This window comes from Ursus maritimus, unplaced genomic scaffold (genome assembly GCF_017311325.1).
Source record: "Ursus maritimus isolate PB19 unplaced genomic scaffold, ASM1731132v1 scaffold_7, whole genome shotgun sequence".
NCBI lineage: Eukaryota > Metazoa > Chordata > Mammalia > Carnivora > Ursidae > Ursus > Ursus maritimus.
Genome location: NW_024426885.1, coordinates 78,285,613 through 78,299,010, shown reverse-complemented (window position 1 = coordinate 78,299,010; position 13,398 = coordinate 78,285,613). Strand labels below are relative to the sequence as shown.

The 13,398-nt window shown below is 41.3% G+C and overlaps 1 protein-coding gene across 1 annotated transcript in view; it reads left to right on the top strand.

Moving 5' to 3' along the window:
- The window catches only part of ASAH2 (N-acylsphingosine amidohydrolase 2), a 65,173-nt gene that overhangs the window by 27,441 nt on the left and 24,334 nt on the right, over positions 1–13,398 (top strand). Inside the window, exons 7-11 of the mRNA XM_008689663.1 lie at positions 1,831–1,951; positions 3,492–3,617; positions 7,310–7,396; positions 9,110–9,214; positions 9,330–9,411. Coding sequence (XP_008687885.1) covers positions 1,831–1,951; positions 3,492–3,617; positions 7,310–7,396; positions 9,110–9,214; positions 9,330–9,411 — 521 coding nt within the window. The remainder of the gene's footprint in view (positions 1–1,830; positions 1,952–3,491; positions 3,618–7,309; positions 7,397–9,109; positions 9,215–9,329; positions 9,412–13,398) is intronic.

Genomic DNA, 13,398 nt, shown 5'->3' with positions numbered 1-13,398 from the left:
ATACTCAGTTTTCCCTGTTTGTACCAGTGAAGTCTTTTTACAGTCCTTTTATCTGAATCAGAATCCAAACAGTCCACAGACTACATGTGTTGACTATGTGCTTGAAGGCTCTTCATTGGTAACAATTCCCCTCCTTTTATTCCATGCTACTTACTTCTTTTTTTAATTGAAAGGTTTTTATTTGAGCATAGTTGACACACAGTGTAACACTAATTTTAGGTGTACAATGAAGTGATGCAACATTTCTGTAGGTTATGCTGTGCTCAGCACACGTGTAGCTACCATCTGTCACCAGACAGCGCTATTACAGTGCCATTGACTAGAGTCCCTATGCTGCGCCTCTCGTAGCCATGACTGATTCATTCCCTAACTGGGGTCCTGTGTCTTCCACTCCCCTGCACCCATTTTGTTCATCCCCTTCCACTCCTTCCTCTCATGACATTTACCTCTTTAAGAGTTTTTAAATCAATAAACATTGCATAAAAACATGGACTTATGGAAGATCTGGCAGCACTGGCTTAGACCTTCATAAGCAGACTAGTAGAAGCTACTGTCTTCAGACCACGCAGGTCCCTCCATGTAGCCACAGTTCACGCCAGTCCCCATTCCACCAACCAGCTCAACCCATCTGTGTGGCCTGCCCAGCTCCCGTGGGCGTTGTGCTGGTGATCTCTGACCTACATAGACATCTGTTGGGCAATGAGGACTGGATCCTGAACGACAGCCTTGAAGTTTAGAAGCATCCCTAGTCATAAAGTAAATGCTCAGTTTTGTGTGCTCTATTACTTAGGTAGGAATGTAAACTGAAATGTTTAAAAAGCTTTCAGCAAGGACTTCAATCAACAAGGATTTTTTTTTTTTTTACAAATCTTAAATTGGCCTGAAACTTTTGGAAGTAGTGTCTCTCTTTTCTTGAGCATTCATTCTAGGGAATTTGCATGATAGCCCTCCATTTTGTAAGTCTCTTTTTCACCTGTGTGGAGGTTTGATCCTACGAAGGCCACGGGACAAGGTGTCACGAGACCCAAACTTTAGCCTTGGTCCTTGATGACCCGTGGGCTGCCATTTTGCTTCTCTGAGACACCTTGCAGTGAAGGGGACAACCACTCTCAGGGTTGTTGTGAAGTTCAAGTAAGGTAACAGATGTGAAATTAGTTTGTAAACTGTGTAGCTCTACAGTTAAACACGGTATTACTATGCACAAGGATACATCAAATTAGGTAGAATAGCCTCTTTCACACCTCTCTGCACTTACTCCGTTGTGCCTTTTCCCTGGAATGCCCTTAAGCATTAATTGCTAGTCATCTGTGGTCCCCAAACACTTTACGCCTATTTCTTTATAACAGTCGCCACATTGTATTAAAGCCATTTGTCTACATCTTTGTCTTCTGCAAGATTCTGAGCGTAAACTGCCATTTGTTCCATGCTCTGCACACAGTAGACTCTCAGTAAGTGCTGAATGAGATAGGATCGATTTTAATACTTACTATGTGCACCTGTCTTAAAGGACAGAGTATGTGCCTATACAATGCCTCAGCTATATGGTCTGGTCACTGACCAGTCTTGGCTCTTGTTAAAAGCTTTGACACTGACGATGATGATACAGTTATAAAAATCGAGTGTTGTATTTTTATTTTAAGTAAGTGATTAGACTTTTGGAGTATATTACTAGTCATTTAAGCTCACCAACAATAGAAGAACCTAAATGCGGAATGCCTCTCGTTAAAAAAAATTTCTTTTCCTGCTGGAGAACACTTCAGCTCCCCGTCATTGTCTTTGGTCCCATTGTCTGGTTCTCTCATGAACTGAGGGCTCCTTGTTCTTTTATAGCTGGTTTGCCATCCACCCGGTCAGCATGAACAACAGCAATCATCTCGTCAACAGCGACAACATGGGCTATGCCTCTTACCTCTTTGAGCAAGAGAAGAACAAAGGCTATCTACCTGGACAGGTGAGAATTTGTGTCATTAAAAGCATCATCTTAATGCACGGAGTATCACCATTCATGCAATGCTCAGAATAGCTGATTCAAATCCTCAGCGTCAGGTGTCATCATGGATGTCACATACTCACATGCTTGGGTAAAAAGAGTTCTCCATCCTCCCTGATGGGGAAAGAAAAGTAAAAAATGACTAATCGTGTCAAATACTACTTATATGGATGACCTCATACAGTTACAGTTCGTTGGATAAGGAAGGACAAGTTCAAGATTTTTGCAATATAGAATAGTTTTGATCACCTTGGAAATATGATAAGCTGTGTTGATGTTTACTTTTGTTTTCAGAGCTATGAATGTATTAAGCACCTTCTGAATAGTGTTAAGAGCCTGACTGAGGACAAGATGATGTGTCTTTTTCACTGGTCCGAATTTCCCTGTTAAGGGCAAATTTCCTTTCAAGGAGTTTGTGTTACTTTTCTTCACCAAGGCCAAAGTCAGAGACAGCCCTAATGCACCAGACTTGTTTTTTAACTTTGGAACACAAGGAGGGCTGGAATTAGAGACAGGGGCTGGAACTCAGTCTGTGTACTTCAGAAAGCTCCTCAGCTCTGTGGAAATTACTGACTACAAGTAGCTAAGTGAGGGGGTACCCAGCTCTGTTTGACCCTAGTGTCCAAGTCCCAGATGCAGAAGAATAGAAGAGAATGAGAGCCCCAGGCCCTTGACCAGAATCAATGTCTAAAAGGTGTATAGTGATATAAAAGTTATTGGTCCCATGAACATTTCATCTGATCTTCCAGCTCCTTGTTGGCAAAACACTATTTTTTTGCATTTTAGTTTGAGTTTTAGGGAAAAGAAAGGAAGTTCCCATTTATGATCACTGGGTGCTGGGCACTTTGAGATAAGTTATCTTTTCAGTATAAAAAGAGACACATGATCTCTGATACCTGTTTCTCTCTCGCCCCAAGAAAACTGAAGACATTCAAGGTGGAATGGTAGGTCAGTGGGGTTGAAGTTAGAGTCTTGCACTATTCAGAAACGTTATGTGTTGTTACTTGAGGTTGAAGGGATAAGAGAAAAGCTACATGGAGGCAGATCTGGATGGTGGACACCACATTTAGGTTCAGTTTTGCCACAGGAAGTTCTGGATTCACTATATTCTTTTTAAGCCAGGAGGATGTTTATTTTTCAAGGAAAATCTCTGAGCTCCAGATACAATACCAGAGAATAGCTTGAAGAATCAGCATGTTACAATTTGTTGTTGTTGTATGCTGTTTCTTGTCAGAATGTTTCTGTTGGTGGCACAGGTTTGAAGCTGTCCTACTTGAGACGGCTTTATCGATCATTGGAATATCGTGGGTGATAATATGTATGCGGATGCAATGTGAATTTTTTTTCAGAAATTTTCTCAGAATGTTATATCTCCTCCTTTTATTGTCTGCAAATGACTTTGAATACTTCACCAGAGTGGATTGAATGTTTGCATTTTTAATGGAAGTCATTATGGGAAATAAGAAAAGAATAAAAGGCACTTGGATGTTTCTTTTGGCAGGGACCGTATGTAGCAGCCTTTGCTTCATCTAACCTGGGAGATGTGTCCCCCAATATCCTTGGCCCACATTGCGTCAACACAGGGGAGTCTTGTGATAATGCCAATAGCTCTTGTCCAGTTGGCGGGGTAGGTAATTGTGACATGAAATCTTGGTTTTTGCATCTCATGTGCATTTTATGTGTAAATATCCACCATTAACTTATAATTATGTTTTCCTCAAGTGTACACATGCCTACTGACTGCTAGCTTGTGCTTTTCTCAGAAGCACCCACTAAATTCCGATTGGGTAAAATTCTAGTTTCCCATTTGATTGACCGCTAAGTTTTTTGAATGGTGAGATAGTCAATGTCAGAGATGCAATACCCTTCCCTAAACTTGAACAATCTGAAAAATTTCACCTTGGCATTTCTGACATCGTGAGTTAGTACCAGAAACTGCCTGCCTGAGATGTTTCTCACTGATCGTTGAGTCTATGGGATTTTTAAAAAATATAAGATCAACATTTTTTTTTCTTTTCTTTAAAATCACAAACAGGCACTTGAGTGGTTCAGTCGGTTAAGCATCTGCCTTGGGCTCAGGTCATGAGCTCTGGGTCCTGGGATTGAGCCCCGCTTTGGGCTCACTGTTTGGCAGGGAGCCTGCTTCTCCCTCTCCCTTTGCTGCTCCCCCTGCTTGTGCTCTCTGTCTCTGCCAAATAAATAAAATAAATAAATAAAATCTTCAAAAAAATAAAAATAAAATAAAATCACAATCTTGCTGTGAAAAACTCACACGACATGGAAAATATAGACAATGGTAAGAAGTGAGTCCTATTTACTCCCTTTCTCCCCTCCCCCCAGGAGTTACAACTGTCCTACCACTTCTTACATACTCATCTAAGCATTCATGAATAAAATTTTGTAACTTATTTATTGATTTTTTTATTGGTCTGAGATTCGAGTTTTCCACCTTATAGATCTTAAAAATCTTTTTGACTCTATATAGGTCTGTGTGGTAGGTTTTAAAAGCAACAAGAATGGCTGTATGTACCATCAGTTTATTTAATTGCTTCCCTGCCATGTTCATTTAGGTTTTTTTGGCTTTGATATGAGCAGCAGATGCTGTTCTTTGTGTCTATAGAATATGTCACTGTGATATTACTTTTATTAAACATCATTTCTGGGCTATTTCTTCTATTCTAGTCAGTGCCACACAATGAGTAGTATGGTCTTAACAATTACACTTTTCTATTATATATTACCATTTTTATATAGAAAGTTTTCTTTTGTTACCCTTCCTTTGCAAAATTTCCATACATTATTAATTAATTCACATTAGATTTAAAGATTACTTGTTAAATTCCAAAATTTAGAGATGAAATGTTTAAATAAATTATGAGATCTATTTGCAATAGGATATTATGCACCAACTCAGTGTGTTGTGTTGGAATACTTAATGGGGGAATTTAATCGGCATTTAATATTGCATATTCATGATGACTGCAGTTTTGAAAATAAACGGGTCCTAGTAAAAAGACAAAGTGAAACACACTGATTTGTTAACCCTGGTTCTCTCTGTTTGGCATTATTATAGGGAGTGTTTATTCTGTTTATCTTATTTATTTATACACCTTTGTGGTTTTTTTTCCTACCGTGACCATACTTTGTAATCATAAAAAATTATGACAAAATCACACCCTCTCCCACAACAGAATTCTGTTTCTTTCTGTTCTGTTCCATCTGTTAGATTGCCTTCCCTCATGTTTGCAAGAGGGCAGTCAATACCGAGGAAGGAGTATCCTTTTCTCTCCCATATATGGTAGGAGAGAGAGAAAACCTCTCTTCTAACCGTGGAATAAAAGTTCTTTTCAGTCCGATTGGGTCAATAGAGGTACGTACCCATTCCTGGGCCAAAGAAGCCGCTGGGGAAATGATATGTGTTCATGGGCTTAAGCTGTGGTTTCTGCCCAGTCTTTGGTGAGGCCTAGGGAATGGCCGTGATCACCTTAGACTGACCTGGAACTGGGAATAGACTCGTTGACTGTTAAAGAAGAGATGGCTTTCTGAACAAAATCATGATTCACTTAAGAAACCAAGAGGGAAACGGGCAAATGTTGTCATGTCTATTGCTTTAATGTCACTTCTTCAAACAGATTTTTTTAACTTTAGAAACTAGCTTTGATGTAAAAAAAGATATATGCTTGCTAAAAAACTCAAACAATATTGAAAAGCTCAGAAAACAAAACAGGTAAATGAGCTGCCCCTGACCCCCCAGTTAGTCTGTTAAAGATTTAATGACTGTCCTTGCAGACAACGTTTTCTGTGTCCAGGCGCCTATCTGCATGTACAGTTGTACATAAATGAGGTCCTACTCTAATGCGATCTGGAACCTGCTGTCTTATTTCCAGTGAATGTACTTGAAAGCATCATTTAAACTAACGCCATAATTTTTTATTTTAAGTATAAATCAGTTCACTGATCCTCTACTGATGAGAACTTTCTTTCCCTCCCTCCTGTCTTCCTTCACACCCTCTCTCCCTTCTTTTTTTCCTTCTGTCATATAAACACGCTCTGGTCACTATGTGTGTTGTACATATTTTCACGTGTGTTAAAGTTTCACTTTAGGACATTTTTTTTTAATCTTTTTTAAAGATTTATTTATTTATTTGGAAGGGGCAGAGGGAGAGAGAGAGAGAGACTCTCAAGCAGACTCCCTTTGAGTGTGGAGCCCAACCTCGGGCTTGATTCCACTACCCTAAGGTCATGATCTGAGCTGAAACCAAGAGCTGGGTGTTTAACCGAATGAGCCACCCCACCCAGGTGCCCCTAGAACAAATTCTGAAAAGTGAATTTGCTGTCAAAGAGAAAGTGCCACCACCACGGGGTGCCTGCCATGTCCCATTACCCCTGTAGAGCGTGAGTGACAGTTTCCCCAAACCCTCAGTGACACCCGGTTTATCAACCTTTCAGTCTTTGCCAATACAACATGCAAAGAGCTCTCTCTTTGTAGTTTAAATTTATATTTAATTATTCATGAGATTGAATATATTTTAATGTTGAATGGCCATTTGCACTTCTTTTTTGCAAATTACCAATTTCATCTGTATTCCATTGTGTATCCACCGGGATATTTTTTCTTTTTTCCTCCCAGCTCTACTGAGATGTAATTGACATACAGCATTGTATAATTTTAAGATATACAATGTGATCATTTTTATACACATATAGGATGCTTTTGACTGCAAATAAGAGAACACCCAACTCAATATGGATGAATCAAAAGATATTAAGAAGGTGTTCACCCATATTTTCTTTTAATACTTTTAAAATTTCAATTATAATATTTAAGCATCTGGTCAATTTCAAAATCTTCTGGTATAAGAAGTGAAGTATAGAGCCAGATTTTTGTGCTGCTTTTTCCCAGAAGATCTCCTAGTTGTTCCAACATAATTTTAACTGAGTTTCAATTTAAGATAATCATGAGCCATGGACAAGAACAGACACGTAGGAAGATATGCAGCCAGTGTGGGAGACTTGTGTTTAGGTCTTAGCTCAGATATTAGCTACCTGTATAATTTCCGACAAATTGCCCAAACTGCCTGAGCCTCAGTTTCCTTATCTGTAAAAATAAAGTGCTGCCATAGGTGATTTCTGAAGACCTTACTGCTCCAATGCCATGAGTGATTTTGCTTTTCATTATCTGTAAATGGAGAGACTACCTGACAAGAAATGCTGGAATGTGGGTTTCACAGTATGTTTGCTTAGCTTCCCTTGTCATTTTGCATTCCTTAAAACCACTGCTCACTTCACCGAGAGTCTGCCTTGTCTCCTGTGTGACAGCCCAGCATGTGCGTTGCGACGGGACCCGGAGAGGATATGCTCCACAGCACGCAGATTATAGGACGGATCCTATATCAGAGGGCAAAGGTCAGCCGCGGGCCCCACTGCTTTCAACTTCACTTAACGTGGCTCTTTAAAATCCCGCGACAGGGTTCGTGGGGATGTCAGCAATGGTAAGAGGTCACAAGAGTCTGTGGGGGCCGTGGAGTCTGCTGGTGCCGGCCCGCGAGGAAGGCCGCTGCCAGCAGCACACGGGAAGGGCCCTCGGACTGCTCGGCTGTCTTCTTCTAGGAAGTCCTTTGAAAACCAAGGAGGCAGGCAAACGTTCTGTTCCAGCCTGAGTGCTTGCTTCTGGTGATGGATAGTGGAAGCATTTCAGCCAACATGGCGTCAGGCACGCCCGCACTGATCGTGGCCTTTCTCTCGGGCTTGGCTGCCAGTCGCCTGACTGTTCTTCCCGTCCTCAGTGACGAGGCCAAACTGGGCAGTACGGCTCCCCACGCCTGCAATTTGGAGTCAAATTAGTTCCTAGTCTTCGATATGCCCCAGTTGTCCATCTTATATTTTCTTCTCTTTCCTTCTTAAGACGTTTTTTGATGAGGAGCGAATCTGCTCTTCAGTGAGATTACGATGAGCTGCTCTCTGCTTCTCCCTCTGCTAAATTGCATCTTCCATTTTCCCCCTGTATTTTGTGTCCACTCTGCTGGAGACACATTTAAGATTGAAAAGACAGAGGACGACCCCAAGCCGAGATCTCTCCCATAGTTCGATCTCTTTCTTTGCGAGGCTAACTCATACCTTTGTTGTATGTGTGTATGTGTGTGTGCCTGTGCATGTGTTTCAGTAAATATTTTGCTCCAAGGGTTCTGAAATGTTTCAGGAGCAATTAAGGAAGAACAAAAGCACCTTTAAAAACGTTAGGCACCAGCCAGCCTAATTGCTGCAGTTTCCTTTTAATTACGGTGGTATTATCAGTGGATGGTTCCAGATGAACAGCTTCTATGTAGGGTGTGCACCCATAACACGGTTTGGTGTCAGAAGTTTTCTTACTGTTCTGGGCCTGGGAGTCATAGGGATTTGTCCCACCTTCTGGATTCTCTTCAATAAGGCACAAGTTCACCACTTATCGGGGAGGCAGCTGGTGCTACTGACAGCTCACCCCGAAAGCCCCCATGTGGCTGTCGCATTGGGGTTGGGGGGACAGTCAGGTGTCAGGCAAAGGGGCATCCGCTGACGTAGGATTGACCCACCGCGTGCGGTACCAATCAATACAAACTGATGTTTCCAAACACACTGACTCACATTTCCCACGAGATGGAAAAAGCATCAATTCACCCTACAGGAAAAAACCCCAAAAGAACTTCCAAGGGTGGATGGTGGGGGAGTGGGAAGTCTTTCCAGCCACCCTCTGGTGCCAGCCCTGTCAGAGGACCCCCAGCTTCTGAGGGAGACCCCCTGAGGTTGTGCTCTGGTTCTGGCAAAGACAATCACTGGGCCTGCGTCCTCCTCACCTTAAATTTTCTTGACTGTTTTTCAAGTGAGGCCTTTTGTGCCACAGCCTGTTTCTCAGAATGTCCTGTTTGTGGGGGGAATGGACACAGGTCAAGGTCTCAGGGCCTCCACACATCTGGGAAGCAACTGGGGTTGGCAGAGCGCGCCACGTGGGTTGTGGCCATTTCTAAGCAGCCAGCAAAGCAAAACATGGCGGACAGGTGCTTTTCCAAGTTGGTACTTATGGGGCACAGTCGGTATGATTCATTTTAACTCTTTGGCTTCTAACAGTAAGTGTGGGTTTTCTAGGAACTGTATGCCTCTGCCTCCCAGGAGGTCACTGGACCACTGGCCGCGGCTCATCAGTGGGTGAATATGACAGATGTCACCGTCCAGCTCAACTCCACACACACAGTAAGAATCACTGAGCCACACTGGGCTGATCTCATGACTTACTTGAAGTTTAACTTCTGTTTCTTGCTTCTGTTTACTTTGTATTTTTGTGTTGTTTTAAAACTCTCCCCTTTAGGCAAAAACGTGTAAACCAGCCCTGGGCTACAGTTTTGCGGCTGGGACAATCGATGGATTTGGGAGCCTCAATTTCACGCAGGGTGAGGTGCCATCTGATGATATCTGTGGTTCCGGGTTCTGGAGGGTTTAGTGGTCGCCGTACCTTCATGATTTTTTACTATTATCTTTAGACGCGGGGGTGGGCGTGCTTTCCAGGTGTGTCCGTGACAGCCAGATTTCCCAGGGATGCGCGTCTTCTGGAACTTAGCTTCCACTGATCCGAATAGAATTGGAGACAACGTCCGTTTGTGTATCAGCCCACAGATGATGGTTTTTAACGGGACGGGGCTAGGGTGGAGTTGGGAGGAGGACAGAGCGGGATTGTCATTGTACCTTCAACAATAGGACTTGGCTCTGCCGTCTGCTAATGAATGCCTCTTTCTCTGGTTCCTTTACTGAAGCCTAAAGTCCTCAGGGCAGAGGCCTTCAGGAGCCCGAACATGGGCTGCCAAGTCCTCTTCCTGTGTGCATTGCCACACATTCGTAACTGACGATTGTAGGCTTCGTACTTTCGTCTTGATCATCTCTGTAATAACATGCACTGTAAAGTAGAGGAAGTGGAAAAATGGATGAGTCTCACCTGTAGGAAACATTTTGGCTTCTTTTATTCCTGCTTTTTATGTATATGTATTTCGGAACCATTCATTGACAAAGTAATGAATACAGTTGCAGTTTGAGACATTTGGCCCATCTTTCCTGGTAATATCTCATCCAGGGTGGTCTAATTTCCTAGAACAATAATTTTTAACAGCTTTATTGAGATGTAATTCACATACCATATGATATACCCATTTAAAGTGGTTTTTCGTGTATATAACGTGCCCATAGTCAATTTTAGAGCATTTGCAATACATCAAGAAGCAACCCTGTACTCTCTAGCTATCACTACGCCCGTCCCTCATCTCCCTCCAGCCTAAGCAAACCTGGATCGTTCTGTCTCTGTATTTTCCTATTCGGGACGTTTCACGTACATGGAATCATAAAATACGTGGCATTTTCTGTTGGTTTCTTTCACTTAGCATCATGTTTTTGGGGTTCGTCCGTGTCGTCCCATTCATCAGTACTTTATTCTTTCTGTGGCTAAACCCTTTGACCCGGGTTCCAGTCCCATCTTCCCCACACTCCAGCCCCTGGCAACCCTCATTTTACTCTCACTTCTATGATTTTGGCTTTTACAGTTTCCACATAGAAGTGAGAACCTCCAGTATTTGTCTTTCTCCATCTGATAATTTTACCGTTCTTTTCCAATTTCAATGCCTTTTATTTCTTTTTCTTGCCTAATTGCTCTGGCTGTGATTTTTTTTTTTGAAATTGGGGTTGAGGGGTGACTGGTTAGACAGGAAGACACATTACCATTTATCAGAAGTCCTACTGAATAGGGGTACTGTTTTCTTCTGGGAGAAACTGTTATGTTTTCTACTAGAGAAATGGGCAAAGGCCTCTCTCCCTAGAACATGGCTGGTGAGATGTTACTCTTGGGTAGGCCCCCCAGTCTCTGCAAACATGCCCAGCCTGCTGTATTCCTTCGTAGGGAACAGAATCTTACCAATAAGGTGGAAAAGATTTGAGACAGGCCCACTCTTCACCCTACAAACACCTTATACTAAAAGGGGGAGGGGGAGAAAGCACGAAGAGTTTAAGGTATTTAAGTCCAGCTTTTTCAAATATGAAGCATTTTTAACCAATCCATTTTTAAATTTTTAAATTCTTGACATTATAGAACTGGAATTTATTAACGTCTACTCTTACATTTCTTATTGACAAACAAATAAAATTCATGAGCCAAAAACCCAAAGCAAAACTAAAAACAGGGAAAAACTTGTAAAACTAAATATGGATCCCAACATTAACGGCTGAACAGAGAATGTTAGTTTTTAAATTCTAAGCAGAAGATAAGTTGCATATTACATTGAATAGGAGTGGTGAGAGTGGGCACTCTTGTCTTGCTCCTAATCTGAGTGGGAAAACTTTCAACCTCTCACTGTTGAGTGTGGATTTCTCATATATGACCTTTATTATATGATGTACATTCCTTCTGTACCCAATATGTTGAGTTTTTATCACGAAAGGATGTTCAATGCTTTTTCTGCATCTACAGAGTTGATCATATGAGTTTTATCTTTCATTCTATTAATAGGGTGTGTCATATTTATTTGCATATTTTGAAACACTCAGGAATAAATCTCACTTGATCATGGTGTATGATCCTTTTTATCTGTTGTTAAATTCAGTTTGCTAGTATATCTTTTAAGATTTTTTAAATTTATTTATTTGACAGAGAGAGAGCACAAGCAGGGGGAGCAGCAGAAGGAGAGGGAGAAGCAGACTCCTTGCTGAGCAGGGAGCCCGATGTGGGGCTCAATCCCAGGACCCTGAGATCATGACTGAGCTACCCAGGCACCCCAGTTTGCTAGTATTTTGTTGAGGATTTTTGCTTCTATATTCATCAGGGATAACTTCCGTTTTTTTGTTTTGTTTTGTTTTTTGTTTTTTGTTTTTTTTTGTGGTGTCTTTATCTGGCTTTGGTATCAGGGTGATGGTGGCCTTGCAAAACCAGTTGTGGAATAGTCCCTCCTATTCAGTTTTTTTATAATAATTTTTTATTATGTTATGTTAGTTACCATACAGTATATCCTTAGTTTTTGATGTGATGTTCCATGATTCATTATTCGCGTATAACACCCAGTGCACCATGTAATACGTGCCCTCCTTAATACCCATCACCGGCCTATCCCAACCCCCCACCACCCTCCCCTCTGAAGCCCTCAGTTTGTTTCCCAGAGCGCACAGTCTCTCATGGTTCATTCCCCCTTCTGTTTACCCCCCTTCATTCTTCCCTTCCTTCCCCTACTGATCTTCCTATTTCTTATGTTCCATAAATGAGTGAAACCATATGATAATTGTCTTTCTCTGCTTGACTTATTTCACTTAGCATAATCTCCTCCAGTCCCGTCCATGTTGCTGCAAATATTGTGTAATCATTCTTTCTGATGGCTGAGTAATATTCCATTGTATATATGGACCACATCTTCTTAATCCAGTCATCTGTTGAAGGGCATCTCGGCTCCTTCCACGATTTAGCTATTGTGGACAATGCTGCTATGAACAGTGGGGTGCATATGGCCCTTCTCTTCACTACGTCTGTATCTTTGGGGTAAATACCCAGTAGTGCAATTGCTGGATCATCCTCCTATTCAATTTTGGAAGGAGTTTGAGAAGGATTGGCACTAATTCTTCTTTAAATGTTTGGTTGAATTCACCAGTAAAACCATCTGGTCCTGGGCTTTTCTTTGTTCGGAGGCTTTTGATTATTGGTTCAATCTCCTTTCTCCTTAGTCTGCTCAAATTTTTTATTTCTTCATGATTTAGTCTTGGTAGTTTGTATGTTTCTAAGAATTCATCCATTTCTTCTAGGTTTTCCAATTTGGTGATGTAAAATTGCCCACGGTTGTCTCTTATGATGCATTGTATTTCTGTGGTAACAGCTGTAACATCTTGTCTTTCATTTCTGATTTTCTTTGAGTCTTCTTTCTTTTTTCCTTAGTCTACTCTTCTTTCTTTTTTCCTTAGTCTAACTAAAGGTTTGTCAATTTTATTTATCTTTAAAAAAACCCAGCTCTTAGTTTTATTAATCTTTTCTATTTTTTTGTGTGAAATTGCTATTTATTTATTTATTTATATATTTTTATTATATTATGTTAGTCACCATACAGTACATCCCTAGTTTTTGATGTAAAGTTTCATGATTCATTACTTGCGTATAACACCCAGTGCACCATGCAATACGTGCCCTCCTTAATACCTATCACCAGCCTATCCCATTCCCCCTGCCCGCCAAAGCCCTCAGTTTGTTTCCCAGAGTCCATAGTCTCTCGTGGTTCATTCCCCCTTCTGTTCACCTCCCCTTTCTTCTTCCCTTTCTTCTCTATTGTTTTTCTGATCTCTGTTTTGTTTCTGCTCTGATCTTTGTTATTTCCTTCTGTTAACTTTGGGTTTGTTTTTCTTTTTCTAGTTCCTTGAGGTGTAAA